At 36.8% G+C, this 14,489-nt stretch overlaps 1 protein-coding gene across 1 annotated transcript in view; it reads right to left on the bottom strand.

The window, feature by feature from the left end:
• The window catches only part of eprs1 (glutamyl-prolyl-tRNA synthetase 1), a 34,731-nt gene extending 20,242 nt beyond the window's left edge, over positions 1–14,489 (bottom strand). Inside the window, exons 1-12 of the mRNA XM_079632960.1 lie at positions 14,365–14,489; positions 11,271–11,355; positions 10,995–11,094; positions 10,743–10,899; positions 10,499–10,632; positions 10,208–10,308; positions 7,203–7,329; positions 6,763–6,955; positions 6,492–6,663; positions 5,378–5,611; positions 5,191–5,275; positions 4,792–4,851 (exon numbers count right to left, since the gene is read on the bottom strand). Of these exons, the coding sequence (XP_079489086.1) occupies positions 4,792–4,851; positions 5,191–5,275; positions 5,378–5,611; positions 6,492–6,663; positions 6,763–6,955; positions 7,203–7,329; positions 10,208–10,308; positions 10,499–10,632; positions 10,743–10,899; positions 10,995–11,094; positions 11,271–11,355; positions 14,365–14,407 (1,491 nt within the window). The 5' untranslated portion in view covers positions 14,408–14,489. The remainder of the gene's footprint in view (positions 1–4,791; positions 4,852–5,190; positions 5,276–5,377; positions 5,612–6,491; positions 6,664–6,762; positions 6,956–7,202; positions 7,330–10,207; positions 10,309–10,498; positions 10,633–10,742; positions 10,900–10,994; positions 11,095–11,270; positions 11,356–14,364) is intronic.

Raw genomic sequence — 14,489 nt, 5'->3', positions numbered from 1 at the left:
ATGAGTCACTGGGGAGCGCGAAAGCCAAATAAGTTTGAACACCATTAATTTCTTAAAATGAATGTATTTTCACTTTCTATATAATCTGCCAGAAGCTGTATGAGGGGTGAAATGAGCGATAAACAGATAGAAGCTGCAGCATATGAGAGGAAGTCTGAAAAAAGAAAAAGAAAAAAAAAAGAGCAAGAAATCTGTGCCTTCAATTAATCCGGGGTGCAAGATATCAGACCAGGGTTGTCCAAAATACCAATTATTTCAGTAGGCGATACAATACCACTAAAATTTTACAGTTCTTAACGATCAACATGGAAAACAGCAAAAACTAACATACAAGTAAATAGTGGTTGACCGATATATCGACAAGGCAGATATATTGGCCAATAGTTGGCTCCCCCATGTAATTATTCTAGTCAGACAAAAAAGAATGAAAATCATAAGGTTTGGAACGACTAAATGATGAGAGATTTTTCAGTTTTGAGTGAAGAATCCATCAGACAGATGAATAACCCGGACTTATGCCAAAGCCATAGATCAGGAAATAGAAAGTTAGATGGAAAGGAAGAGCAGACAATACAGGGGCAGGGGAAACACGAGGAAGAGGAACAAGAGGAAGGAGGAAGAGGAGTAGGAGTACCTTTTTACAGCTAACTGGCAGCTTGTAAACAGAAGAGTGAGATGCACTTTAATGTAGAACTGGGGATACAGAGCTCAGAGACAGACAGAACGGGAAGTGTTTCAATGTGATATATCATCACAAGCACTCGATTACCGCTCCTGTGCCAACCTAAATCAGGGAACTCTAACCAGAAGTTGACCCACTAGGTAATGGTAATGGCAAACATTTCTCTGAACAAATTAAAAGGGTCCTATTATGCCCTTTCACAAAGTCTTGATTTTGTTTTGGGGTGTACCGGTACTAGAATATGCTTTCATGCTTGATTGTTCAAAAAACAAAATTTTCACATATTTAACATTATTACTGCTCCTGTTTCCCCAGTCTGTCCCAAACGCATAATTTTCGATGAAGCCTCTCCTTCCGAAATACGAAATGTGCTGTGATTGGTTAGCTGGCCCAGTGTGTTGTGATTGGCAGCGCTTAACGTGTGTTCGGTAAATTTCCCGCCCCTCCATAACCGCGAGTTCTGCTCTAGTGTAAATATAAAGGATGGCGTCAATCTCAAACCCGATTCAGACCCTGACAATGTCTACAAACAAGAGGATCATCCAGAACGGATTTCATGCATAGACTTTGCAAGCACAGATTTCACAGGACGTTTCAGATACAATGTTATCCACCATTTAATCATGACATTTGTCAGAAAATTATGGTTATACAAACAGTAATCGATCACAAAATCATGGTTAATTTTCCTAAGGGGCGGTGAACAGCCTTGCAAAAGCGAGAGCTTACAAAAGCTATAGTAAACAACACTATATCAACACTAATGTTGGCTACCTGGAGATCGTATAGCAACAACATAAACCTTATAATTAGAACTGTTAATAGAAAACGCAACTACAAATAATAAGACATACTTATAAGTTGTGATTCATAAACAACAGATTGTCCCGACAAAGTGGATACTGCTCCATTTTAGGAGAAGCTTTTATGTGTAGCCTGCATTGTGGTTCTGGAAGCTATTTTCCATAAAATGTGCAGCACACAGAGAAACATCGGGATTATAATGTTCAGAAACAGTGCTTAAAATAAATGAACCATTCTAAGTGCATTAGCCTTTAGAAGTTCAAACAAATGAGATGTAGAAAAAACAGCATCTCTATAACATAGCAGGAGCTCACCCAGGCCTCGTCTGCTTTTCTAAGTATTCCGTGGGCGGGGTTATTTAAATGAGGAGCATTATAGTCTATATATAGACTTCATAAATGTTTTTTTATAGACTTCATAAAGCCCGGAAAAATCGTGTTGTAGTCAAAACAAGCCATTCTTTGTAGTTCTTGAAAAGTGGATTTTATGTAATAAAATATCTCCCTTTGGAGTGGACTTTGAGCTTTGTAACCTTGCAGATCTTTTTTATGCTCAAACATTTACATTTACATTTATGCATTTGGCAGACGCTTTTATCCAAAGCGACTTACATTGCATTATCCTATACATTTATACATAGGTATTAGGGGTGGGAATCTTTTACCATCTGACGATTCAATTCGATTCCGATTCTTGAGGCCACGCTTCGATTCAAAATCGATTTTCGATTCAAAAAGATTCGATTTTATCCAATAAAATCTAATCGGGTTTCTGATCATGATCTACTCTCATCTGCTTTGCTATACAGAATGACAAACGGAGACATTAAAGTGTCTTTTTCACATTTATTAAGTTCAATTCTCAGGGAAGTGCCTTTTATCAAAAACATTGTCTGGTTCTCAATTGCTACTCAGTAGCTAAAATAAGTTGGAACAAAAATAAAGTGCTTCTTCATAACACAAAATGGTTGAAAATAGATGCATTTCCCAGGAAAGTTGCAGTTTACCACAAATATCATGTAGAACACAACCAGTGAAGACAAAAAAAACATCTATATTTCTCAGTCAGACTCAGTAACTTAATAACAAGTTATGAAAATAAAGTGCTTCTTTCAAAATGAAAAATAGTACCCTAAGCTACCTGGCGATGAAGCAGCGATAGGCCGAGTTTTTTTTTTTTTTTTTTTTTTTGCCCTCTCGGAGTTTGCAGGGAGTTTCGTGAAGCACTGCAGTGTGTGTTGGTTTGCAGCTGGCGGCTGACTGTACGTTCACACCGCCGCCGGCTTGAGCTGCAAAAAAGCTATGGCCGCCCTGTCAAGGACGCTAACTTGTCAAAAAGTACGGGGAAACTTGTTGACGCTTTGGCCGCTCTGAAGTAGCAGCATTCACAATGAAATGTAAACAGAAAAAACAAGCAATGCATTCGGCAGTTTAGGATATCGCACAAGATTTGTCAACACAGAAAACATTTCATCACTGGAGAGTTTTTTTTCCCAACACCATCGTATTAATTGATTTTGATTAATATGCGAGCGAGCGAGCGAGCGAGCGAGAGAGAGAGAGAGAGCGAGAGCGAGAGCGAGAGCGAGCGAGAGAGAGAGAGAGAGAGAGAGAGAGAGAGAGAGAGAGAGAGAGAGAGAGAGAGAGAGAGAGAGAGAGAGAGAGAGAGAGAGAGAGAGAGAGAGAGCAAACAGCGCTCGGGTGAGTGCCGGGGCTCTCTCGTTCTTATGCCCTGTCAAGCGCGCCCTGTTAAACTGACAGGACTTAAAAACACATGCAAATGATACACTTTCAAATGATACACTTTCACTCTATGATGGTTAAACTGTGCAATTAATTCTTTTTTTCTCGGAACTAATGTTTTGGTAGGAACGAAAGATCTCCCTCTCATCCATATTTTGCTTCCTCTTTGCCGCTCAAGTTCAAAAACCGGCTGTGTGGGGCTAGTTACAAAAATGGAGGCGAACAGCCAGCTGATTTTATTTATTTATTAAATCGATTCTTGGACATTTCAGATCGATTCTGAATCGTTGCAAATGAGAATCTAGATTCTTCTGTGAATCGATTTTTTGGCACACCCCTAATAGGTATGTGCAATCCCCTGGGAATTAAACCAACAACCTTGCGTTGTTAACGCAATGCTCTTACCACTGAGCTACAGGAAAGCCTATGAAACACCAACAATGTTGCTATCAAACAGCAACATTATACACACTAACTAAAGTTGAAAAAGTGAAAAAGCATAATAGGACCCCTTAAAGAGGTTTTATAGTTCCTTGCTACTAAAACACCCATGCTTGAGGTTGAGGTTTGTTCTCATGTGTCACGCATGTCAATCATGCATGTTTTCATGTGTTCAACTTCTGTGCATCATTTTTGTATGTGCTTCGATCAATGTTTATATGTGAAAATAAACCATTCAATTCATATGGATTACTTTTACAATGCATTTATGAACTTTTTGAAGGGTCAAAGGTTTTGTTAGAATAGACTTTCAGAAACAGGTTTCTCTCGGGTTACATTAAAAAAAACGTATGTTTTGAAAATGAACGAAAGTACTGGGGTTGGGTTAGGAATGTTATGAGGGCTAGTAATTGATGACAGAACTTACATTTTTGAGAGAATTAGCCCTTTAAAATAAATAATTCACCTAAGAATAAAAACTAAAGTAAATGACAATTTGCATTTTTGGGTCAAGTATTAAAAAAAAAAAAAAAATGGGTGAAAAAATGAATGGTGCCAAATCAAGAAAAGAAGTGAAGACTAAAGCTTACAGCTAATGAGCAGAGTGTTAAAGAGCTCAGGTCATGCTTGATGCAGGAAATGAGGTGTAGATAACGGGTGAGATGCAGAATTACAAAGGTGTGCAGTGTTTGAAATCACAATAAAAACCATGAAATCACAATAAAAGCAACACAGAACAAGTAACTCCTGTTTTAATTATTACTAATTTATATTAAGAAATTACTCTTTTTTTTTTTTTTTTTTCACTTTAATAAACAAGAAAATGCAAGTGCATTTAAGTTAGTCACAGAGAATGAGAAAGTGGGAGGGAGGGTGACGTGCAAACGTACAAAGCAGAGTGAAGCACAAGGTGAACGGAATATCTGGTGCATACCGAGGGACGGGAGAGATTAGAGGCTGAAGTATTGAAAATTAGTTTTGCTTGACAAAATATTGCTGAAAGAATGTAGAGGTGTTAGCCAGCTGCTCAGGGTATTTAACTAGTGAATGAATGGGATGACAAGGACCAGCTGGAGATTAGGTGCAGCCCTGATGGACCCTGGATGTAATTATAATATTCACCTTCTTGTTGAACGCCCAGATCTTGTCCCACTCCATATTGACTACAGATCTCGAGCCTCCCTTTAACACAGTGGAATGAACAGAAAAGAAAAAAGGATGTGAATCAAATTGGTTAAGGAATTCAATCTGAATTATAAAGACTGTAGATGTGGGAAAAGACTATAACTATAAAGTTAAGTTTTAATAGCTATACTAGCTACATTTATGGACCAATGATGTCTTTTATAAAATTGCTGACTGCGCCATTTTATAAATTAAGTGCAAATTGAATGCAATTAAGAGTGATTTTACCAGTGCCACATCAAAGAACAGCCATTGCTTTGATAAAATCATTGTAACAACTCTGTGGCTTTTGTATTCTTGGCCAAAAGTCATTCTAACTGCAAGAAATACACATACCTGAGCAGCAATGAATTGTTTGAGTCCCTCCACAGTCATTCCTCTACGTAGCACACCTCTGACTGTTGGGAAACGAGGGTCATCCCTACAGAAAGGAAAGGTGGGGAGAGCGAGAAAAACATTTTACCATACAATCAAGTTTTTTTTTCTGTAAAGTAAAGACAGTGAGGACTCTCACGATACTCACCAGCCATCCACATAGCCCTGGTCGACAAACCAGGTGAGCTTCCTCTTGGAGAGCAAAGTGTTGTTAAGATTGAGTCTGGCGTACTCCCAGATGTGCGGTTTACGCAGACCAATAGCATTTATTACCCAGTAGAACTGCTCGTCTCGGTCATGGTACTCAGTGGTACGCAAGGCATGAGTCACACCCTCAAGACTGTCCACAATGGGGCACGCAAAATCATATGTGGGGTACACTCTGGATGGAAGGAGAGAAAAATAAAATATAAGAGGAACATCAATGAGGAAGCGTAATTTAGCCATATTTGGTAACACGCTGCATATAGTGACAAATTTGTTAATGTTCTTTAACAAAAAAAAACAGAAGAATATATTATACAATGATGAGTAAAATAAATCATGCGTATGAATTGACACTCTTTATTTGTGCTTATAGACAATTTCAACGGCTATTCGTCGGTCTAAAGAAGTGACGTCTTTGTTCTTTGGATGTTTCGGGTTAGTTGTCGAGCGCATTCAAAACAATGGCGGGATGCACTTGATGTACAGTGGGATTGCAATCATTTATTTAATCCTGGTATTTAAAATACCAAAAGGGTCCTCCCTCTGGCCCGAAACTAACCTTCTTTTGGAAATTAAAGTGTTTAGATTTCCGAAAAACACGCCTGGATTGCAGTAGTGAAGCGAGAAGGCTGAATACTAAGCAACTAGCAATATAGAGCACACATTGATTCAGGCAAGTAAAATACAAAAAAAAAAAATTATAATTCTATTTCTTTGTTTAAATATGATGTAGCATAATTTAGCTAGCACTGTTGTTGTTTACATATGTACCCAGCATATTTGATACGCGTGTAGTGAAAAAAATGCCACGTTTTTTTTTTTTCAATGGAAAAGCCTTATATTCCGGTGTGCATAATTAAGCACATTTTCTTTTCTTGTTTTTTTTCTAAGGCACATTTATAAAAGCTACTTAAATGCCCTAATTGAACTAAGGCCTAATCCTGGCATTAGTCAAATAAAACTTAAATAAAAAAATAAAAAACCTACACTAAAACCGACATTTGACTGAATAAAAAATAGCTAGAATGCAAGTAACTAGTATGATGGCCACTCACTTGTAAGTGTAGCCGGTGCGAGGATGAGCAGCGTTCTTGCAGCGGTAGAGTGTGGGGTCACGCATGCAGCCGTTGTTGGAACTCATGTCAATCTTTGCTCTCATGCAGCAGGTCTGGCCAAGCTCTGTGCCTTTCTTCATCTCCTCCCACATCTGCATGTTCTTCTCCACAGCTGAGGAGAGACGGACACAACATGTTCATTATAATACCTCAAATTACATTTCCTGTGATGAAGAAGATACATAATAAGACCAGTACTGGTGATACTCACAGTTGTTGCGGTTGTGAGACTCGACCCTTTGCTCCCTTTCTTGTTTCATGACGTCTGGAGGAGTGTTATCTATGTAGGCCTTGCCCTCCTGTAGAAGTTTCTCCCCCATACGCAGGATAGTGGGAAAGTGATCGCTTGTGTAGGTGAACTGGTCTGGTTTGATCTGTAGCATTGCCACGTCTTCCAAGATGACCTGTAGGGAAAAAAAAGTGTTAGCTTAGCCAGGGGTGTCTAAAAATAATTATTTGGAAGTTAATAATAATTACATTTATGTTACATTTATTAGTGTAAAGTTGCACGTATAGACATGTATTGAGCCTGGGTGCCCATGCCAAAGATGCAGGTTCAGTTCAAATACAGTGTTAATCAGTGAGGGGGGAGGAAATGGGCCATTTATAGAGGATATGGGCAATAATAGTGTATGAAACGAGGCAAAATACCTTCTCAAAGTCCTCTTTCTCCTTCTCAGGGTTTGTGTCATCAAAACGCATGATGAGCTTGCCCTTGAAATTGACCTGGTAGTGCTGGTTGAGTAGAGCTGCCTTGGCATGACCGATGTGCAGGTATCTGAGGAGATGGAAAGATAATTTAGAGAGAGACACTAATCTCCACTACCTTTCAAAGATTTAGAATAAGTACTTTTTTTTGTTGAAAGAAATTCAAAAACAACACAATGTTGCTTCTATCTATTCATCAACAGATAACCACAAAAATACGAAGCAGCACAACTGTTTTCAACATTGATAATAACAAGAAATGTTTCCTGAGCTCCAAAGCATATTAGAATGATTTCTGAAGACTGGAGTAACTTTCTGGTTTGCAATCAGAGGAATAAAATAACATTTTAAAATGTATAAAAATAGAAAAGTTCTTTTAAATTGAAAAAGTTAATTTTTTATCAAATGGGTTAGTTGCATATGATATGACCACCATGTAGGATTTTTTATCTAGCGAGTGTGTGCATAGACACTTCCAGGTTTGCCTGACGCCAGTGCATAGTGCCGGAGATTAAAAAAACTAAAACGATAGAATCGATGTTTATAGAATCTATTGTAATTGTATCACTTAAAATACTACTAAGATCTATGTTACTAGTATTACATGAGCCAATGGCATTTAAAAACGAACATATGTATGAGTCAGGTGAATGAATAAAATACACTTTCCTGTCCATGAAGAGAAAACTGATTTGGACTCATAGTGCAAACAGGCACACAATGTCTTATTCCCAACCAATTATGCCTACTGTATATATACAAATATGTAAATATAACTAAATTTTAAAAATAAAATATAGAAAAACAATGTGTGTAAAAACAAGGCATACACAGCCCAGTCAGCTACGTATCCACACCCATAAAGAAATATTTTGGTTATATTACTTGCACTTGTGAAGTAACATTCTAAATGAAACGAGTATAAAATATCTAACGGTTATACCTATACACTTGAAACCTGTAGCCTAGGGCTGTAATCTCCTAGTCGATTAGTCGATTGTTGGTCGATACGTTCTGGCTCGACCAAAATTCTGATTGGTCGATTTTTTGGCGCGTTCATTTCATTAGTTTTGACGCGTTCATTTCATCCGTTTTCCCGCGTTCGTTTCATCAGTTTTGCCCGGTTTTGCCGCGTTCGTTTCATCAGGTGGAAAGCACTAATTGCTAATGGGGGTGTTTTCAGAGCACCCCTGTTTCACAGGTAACAGTCTGTCTTCAGAACACCCCCCTTGTTTTCACTTCTTTTGGATTAGCCCAACCCACCGGAGAAGAGAGACAGATAGAAGAAAGTAGGCTACTAGAAGGTTTGCTGAATATTATTTATTTAATTGTGAGAGCGTTTAATTCATAGTCAGTCCTCTTCTACCATGTCAACAAAGACATCGGCAGTGTAGCAGCATTTTTTTTTTTTATAGAAAACGGGAAATTTATGATTGTAGCCTAATGCGCTGTGCCACTGTTTGTATTAGTTTTGACCCTATGCTTTATTTTCAGTTATGCACTTTATTTCATTTTTGCTCTTGATCTGGTTTGTTTAATAAATATTATGTTTTTATTAAAATGGACGTGCCTTTTGTGTTTAAGAGTAAAGCTTTAAGTTAATAGTCTATTCGTGTCTCAGCCGCGAAGCCGCGCTCCTGTGTTCAGCCTCACTCTGCGAGCTGCTTCGAGCTGTCAGTTATTATAATACATATGATAAAAACAATTGTCTAAATTATGTTGCATATTCCTCAAAAGTTCTTGTGATGATATCACTAGTTGACAACAGTACTATTTTCGGAAATCATAGGCTATGACTATGATATTGCGCAGGTGCATGTGATGTAACGCTGTCAGAGCCGACAGATCGAGTGTCAGACTCATTTCAGTGCAAAATAATTAGGTCAAAAACGATTTAATATACTGCAAATAGCCGACTATTTTTTATGTTTATTTATAATTCATTTAGGCGGACAACAAGGCTACCAAGTACTGCGCACAGTGCGCAGCTAATTAATTTAACGTTTTTTTTTTTTCTAACGTCATTTTTAGTCGATTTTTAGTCGAAAATTTCAGGACTTTAGTCGACCAAGATTTCCTTTGGTTGATTACAGCCCTACTGTAGCCTACCTGGATCAGAAAAATATGTTTTGTGGTTCCCTGAGAACAGACTACTCAAGTGAAAGCTTACAACTACAGGAATAACCATTAGAGAGTCGTTTTAAAATATCCCGTAAACATTCACATGTTTGCCGTGTGAGACACAGGCTACAATTTATCTCCATAAATATTATTTTCTCAGTTCTGCACATATTTTTCACTTCCCTACATCAACTTGCTCCATCAACATAGCTACCACATGTTTTACATTTACACCCTGTTATCTTTGCATCAACAGCTAAAAACAAGGGCTGTAAAAAGATAATCTTAAATAGTTGTGATTAATTTACATTTGTTTAACTGTACTTAATGGAAGAAGTATAGCCTAGTAAAAATATATTAGACCATTTAGTCCCCCAGCAGTCAAAAATAAATTAGGAAATGTACATCACACACTTGAGTATTTTGTATGAATGAAGAGATCCCTGTGGATTTTCACTAAGCCTGAACCGCAGAATCACCGGGAGAAAGAATGAAAGATAATATCTGCAAACCTCGATTAATTACTGCACAGAGGTGCACAATAATACAAGAAATATGTTTTCTTTCATCTCTGATAGACCTTTTAAACATTTGTTGTATCCAGGCAAATTTCAGTTATAAGTCTCTCCTTACAGTAAATACAAACGTCGCAAGACCGGAAGAGTATGAGTGGAAGTAAACATGCAAACACTCGCATCCCGAAGCTCACTAGTGCATCTAGCCTATAAATGCAGCCTTGGTGAGCAAAAGAGACTTAAAAAAAATGTTATCTTCTGAGCGTTATTATATTGTGAAATACCTTCATTGTATACATTAACGCTACTTACCCACTAGCCTCAGGGGGAAACCGCACAATTACTTTGCCCATCTCAGCACCAGGGAGCTCCACAAACTTTCCCAGATCCTGCTTTTTTTCCTTGTCCACAGGCTAAAAACATAGTTAGCAAAAAAATCAAGCAAATTAACAACTTTATTAATATCTAAAGGTATGTTCCATGTTGAAATATGGTAAATGTGACTTGTTTCAAACTTTTTGTTTCGTTTAAAAGAAAAGATAAAAACAGCAGTAGTCTTGTCAGAAAGCAAAAAACATATCCCTGGGTTGGTAATAAACTCACAGTGGCTTTGCTGGTGGCAATCTTGGTGGCCCATTTACTGCCCACAGAGCTGAATGGCACCTGAGAGCTCAGGAACGAAAACCAGCGGCACAGATGCGGATAGGAGCTTGGCTTGATCTGTGACTCGCCATTTCCTTTTGAGAATTATCACAAATGTTAAGATTTTGGACTCAAAACTAAAGTGAATAACATGTATGTATGTATGCATGTATATATATATATTTCTCATAGCCAAATAACTGACCTTTGAGAGCAGCCCAGATGCAGAGGTCAGCCAGTGTCACACTGTGACCCACCAGGAATGTTCTCAGTGCCAGAGCTTTATCCAGATCTGCCAGAGCAGAAGACAGATCTGACTGACCACAGAGACGACGGGCGCTGAACTCCAGCCAGTGATCAACCTGCAAAAAGACAGAACATAATAAACAACGTTGCTAACCGATGAAAACTTGTAATACGCTCCAGTGGAATGTAGTATATGATTCCCAAATCTAACCTCAGTTTGCTCCATCATGTTAGAACCATACAGTCCCAATGCCGGAGCCACTCGGGCAAGATAACGAGTGATGGAGTTCACATCACTGAACTGCACCTCACTGAAGGAGATGCACCGAATGAGAGAAATAGGAAATTAAGACAGATTGATGCGTATAAATAAAAAATAAATAAAAATGTATGTACGTGTATCCTCCTAATGTGTCCATAAAACACTATAATTATTATATTATACTTAAAGCATGCACTTCTCGTCTCATACAGGCCATATACTCACTCAGAGACGCGGAGCATGGTGTCTTTGCCCTCCTTCACAGAGAGATTGATGCTGCCCTTCACATGTTCAGCAGTCAACAGTGCCCCTACAGGCAGAAAGGGTGAATTACAGAGAAAACCAGAAGTGGATATCTAATACTGTAACACCTGCTGTATGAAAACGAAAATCTAAGCTGACATCCTTTCTAAATACACACAAAAACCACCCAAAAAATGCAATAAAACGGCACGGAGAGAGCAGAAAACAAAAAGCCCAACCTCAAATGTAACCGAAACAGATTTTTTTTTTTTTTTGGTTACATAATGAGATGACCTCAAAACAAACAGATAAAACTGGTCCATCTAGATTCTGAGCAAATCATTTTTGTGGTTCATGTAGTTCAGTGCCTCTAAACTAGAAAAAAAACTTATTTGTTATTGAATCATTCATTCAAACCGATTTAACTGATTTTAAAATAATTTATTCAACATTTTTTTAAACAGACTGCAACAGTAAACAAACATTTTGTCAGAATCTCTAGTAAATGTTATTTTATTTAGTTGTCTGTTCAGAATCATGTTCTCTATTTAAAACAACAAAAACAATTCTCAATCATGATTCTCAATCTATCCAGAATCGTGCAGCTCTAACGCATGTAATGTAAAAATGTATGTGGTGCATTTTCCCTTGTAGAAACGTGTACATTCCTAATATAAGTTTTGTTTTCAGGGATGACATGGAGACCTTTCTGCAGGAATGCCATGACAACAAAAAAAAATCTCTTTTGATGATTTTTACATTTATTTAATTATGAGCATAATTATTTTAATTAATAATTAATTTAAAGTTTTTAAAATTAGGCTATTGGTTTTGTTATGTAGGCCTAAATTTCTTTTTAGTTTTCAAATGCACATTCAAGTTCTTCAAAGCTTTGTATTAAATGCTTATTTGAATTTGGCATGATTAAATACAATATATTTATACTCTGTATCTTTAGTACTGCTTGTAACAATAACATGAAGGAAATCGTATCACATAATACAGCAAATGGAAAACATTTTAAAACAGGGTTACATTAGTTAAATACAACATAAATACAATTACTATAAATAAGCACTAGGGCTGCACAATATATCGAATTTATCGCAAATGTATATATATCGCAATATGCATATCCGCAACAGCTTGCAATAAATGGGGTCATGAACAAAAGACAGTTTTTTTTAGCTTTAATAAGTATCAGGATATATTTAATTCATACAGTGAAAACTAATTTTTATTTTTATATTTTATGATTCAGTATCTTTTATTAAATAAACCTAATGTAGGATAACCTGAACCCCTGTGGTTTACACGATGTTAAAATAACACTTCTTATGCTACAGTAAAACGCTGATGTTCACTTTCAGAAGTTATAAGGATGTTTTCTTGTCATAAAAAGAATGTGAAACATGTAGGTTATATCATTTTAAATATATTTTAAAGATAATTTAAGTTTATTTTACACACTTTAAGCATTATCGTATCGCATATCGCATTATTTAAGGAGTTATCGCATATCGCATTTTTCTTCAATATCGCACAGCCCTAATAAGCACTGTTTACAGGATTCTTCGTATACATTTCTTGATATGTTAGGTCTATTGTTGCCAGGACTTGCAATTTTCATATCTGCATTAATGTATGCATATGGCAAGCCGTTTTAGCATTTAATCATTTAAGCCTACTAGTATCTATTTTCATGCTACTAGTACTTATTTTTTAGATACTAGTATCTATTCCATTAAGTACTAGTACTTATTCATTAGATACTAGTGCTTATTCTTTAGGTACTAGTGCCTATTCATTAGATACTAGTGCTTATTCTTTAGGTACTAGTACCTTTTTAAAGATACTAGTACTTATTCAATAGATACTAGTACTTATTCAATAGATACTAGTACTTATTCATTAGATACTAGTACTTATTCAATAGATACTAGTACTTATTCATTAGATACTAGTACTTATTCATTAGATACTAGTACTTATTCAATAGATATCTATTGAATAAGTACTAGTATCTAATGAATAAGTACTAGTATCTTTAAAAAGGTACTAGTACCTAAAGAATAAGCACTAGTACCTAAAGAATAGGCACTAGTACCTAAAGAATAAGCACTAGTATCTAATGAATAAGTACTAGTACCTAAAGAATAAGCACTAGTATCTAATGAATAAGTACTAGTACTTAATGGAATAGATACTAGTATCTAAAAAATAAGTACTAGTAGCATGAAAATAGATACTAGTAGGCTTAAATGATTAAATGTTAAAACGGCTTGCCATAGTATGCAAGCATTTTATGCATGGCATTTATGCTTTATGTGTGTTCGTTCTCTGAATTTCCTTTATGATGAAAATCAGGTTAGTCAACAAATGTCTGAGACACCCATTTACTGTACTGCATAAAACCAGTCACACCAATTTTGGTTTTGGTTTATCGCATTTCCCACTGGTTTTTGCAGAGATTTCAACATTTCTAATTTTAATCCATCACACGAGACCATTAAAAAGATTATACAATCAAAGATTGATGACAGAAGGAGTTAGATAATCCTGCTGCTCAAAGACAGGTGTGGAGTAAACAGATTCAGACAGCTCTTTCAAATGACTTGCATCAGCCAGTGACACAAGCACTGGATGGCGCACTTCAATTCATTTACCAAATAATAAATACCATTCTGCAGTTAAAACAACGTTTCTATATCTTAGATATATGGTGGAAAGGCTTTAAAAAACCTTGGTGTTGCCCTGTATAACCCACAAAACTCCCTCTTACCCTCATAATAATGAAAACAAAACATGCACAAATTAGCCATACTTCAGTATCACTTTTAGGGAAGCGGTCCCAAACTATTACTGTAAAAGATCTTGCTTTGAATCTATTCAAATTTGAAGCGATGAAAGGCAAGTAAAGCCTAATGAACGTTGGGAATGTCAGACTGTTAATTTTAGATTATGCCACGACGGCACGAGGATGTTCTGCGTGTCAGTCCATTGAACCGGTGCGCGAGCTCAGCGGCAAAATGCAATGTAGCTTGTAATATATTGAACACATCACATTTGTACTAACCTAAAGGTGGGTTGCTACTGTTGATAGTCAAGTTCAGTGCCATGTCGTTCCTCTTGTTCTTCTCGTAATGGCCCACAGTCACACTATCAGCATCAAACTACTTCACGACTGCTCAGCGCCGCCTG

The sequence above is a fragment of the Phoxinus phoxinus genome, assembly GCF_949152265.1.
Source record: "Phoxinus phoxinus genome assembly, chromosome: 13".
Classification (NCBI taxonomy): Eukaryota; Metazoa; Chordata; class Actinopteri; order Cypriniformes; family Leuciscidae; genus Phoxinus; species Phoxinus phoxinus.
This window is presented reverse-complemented; position numbering and strand designations above follow the sequence as displayed.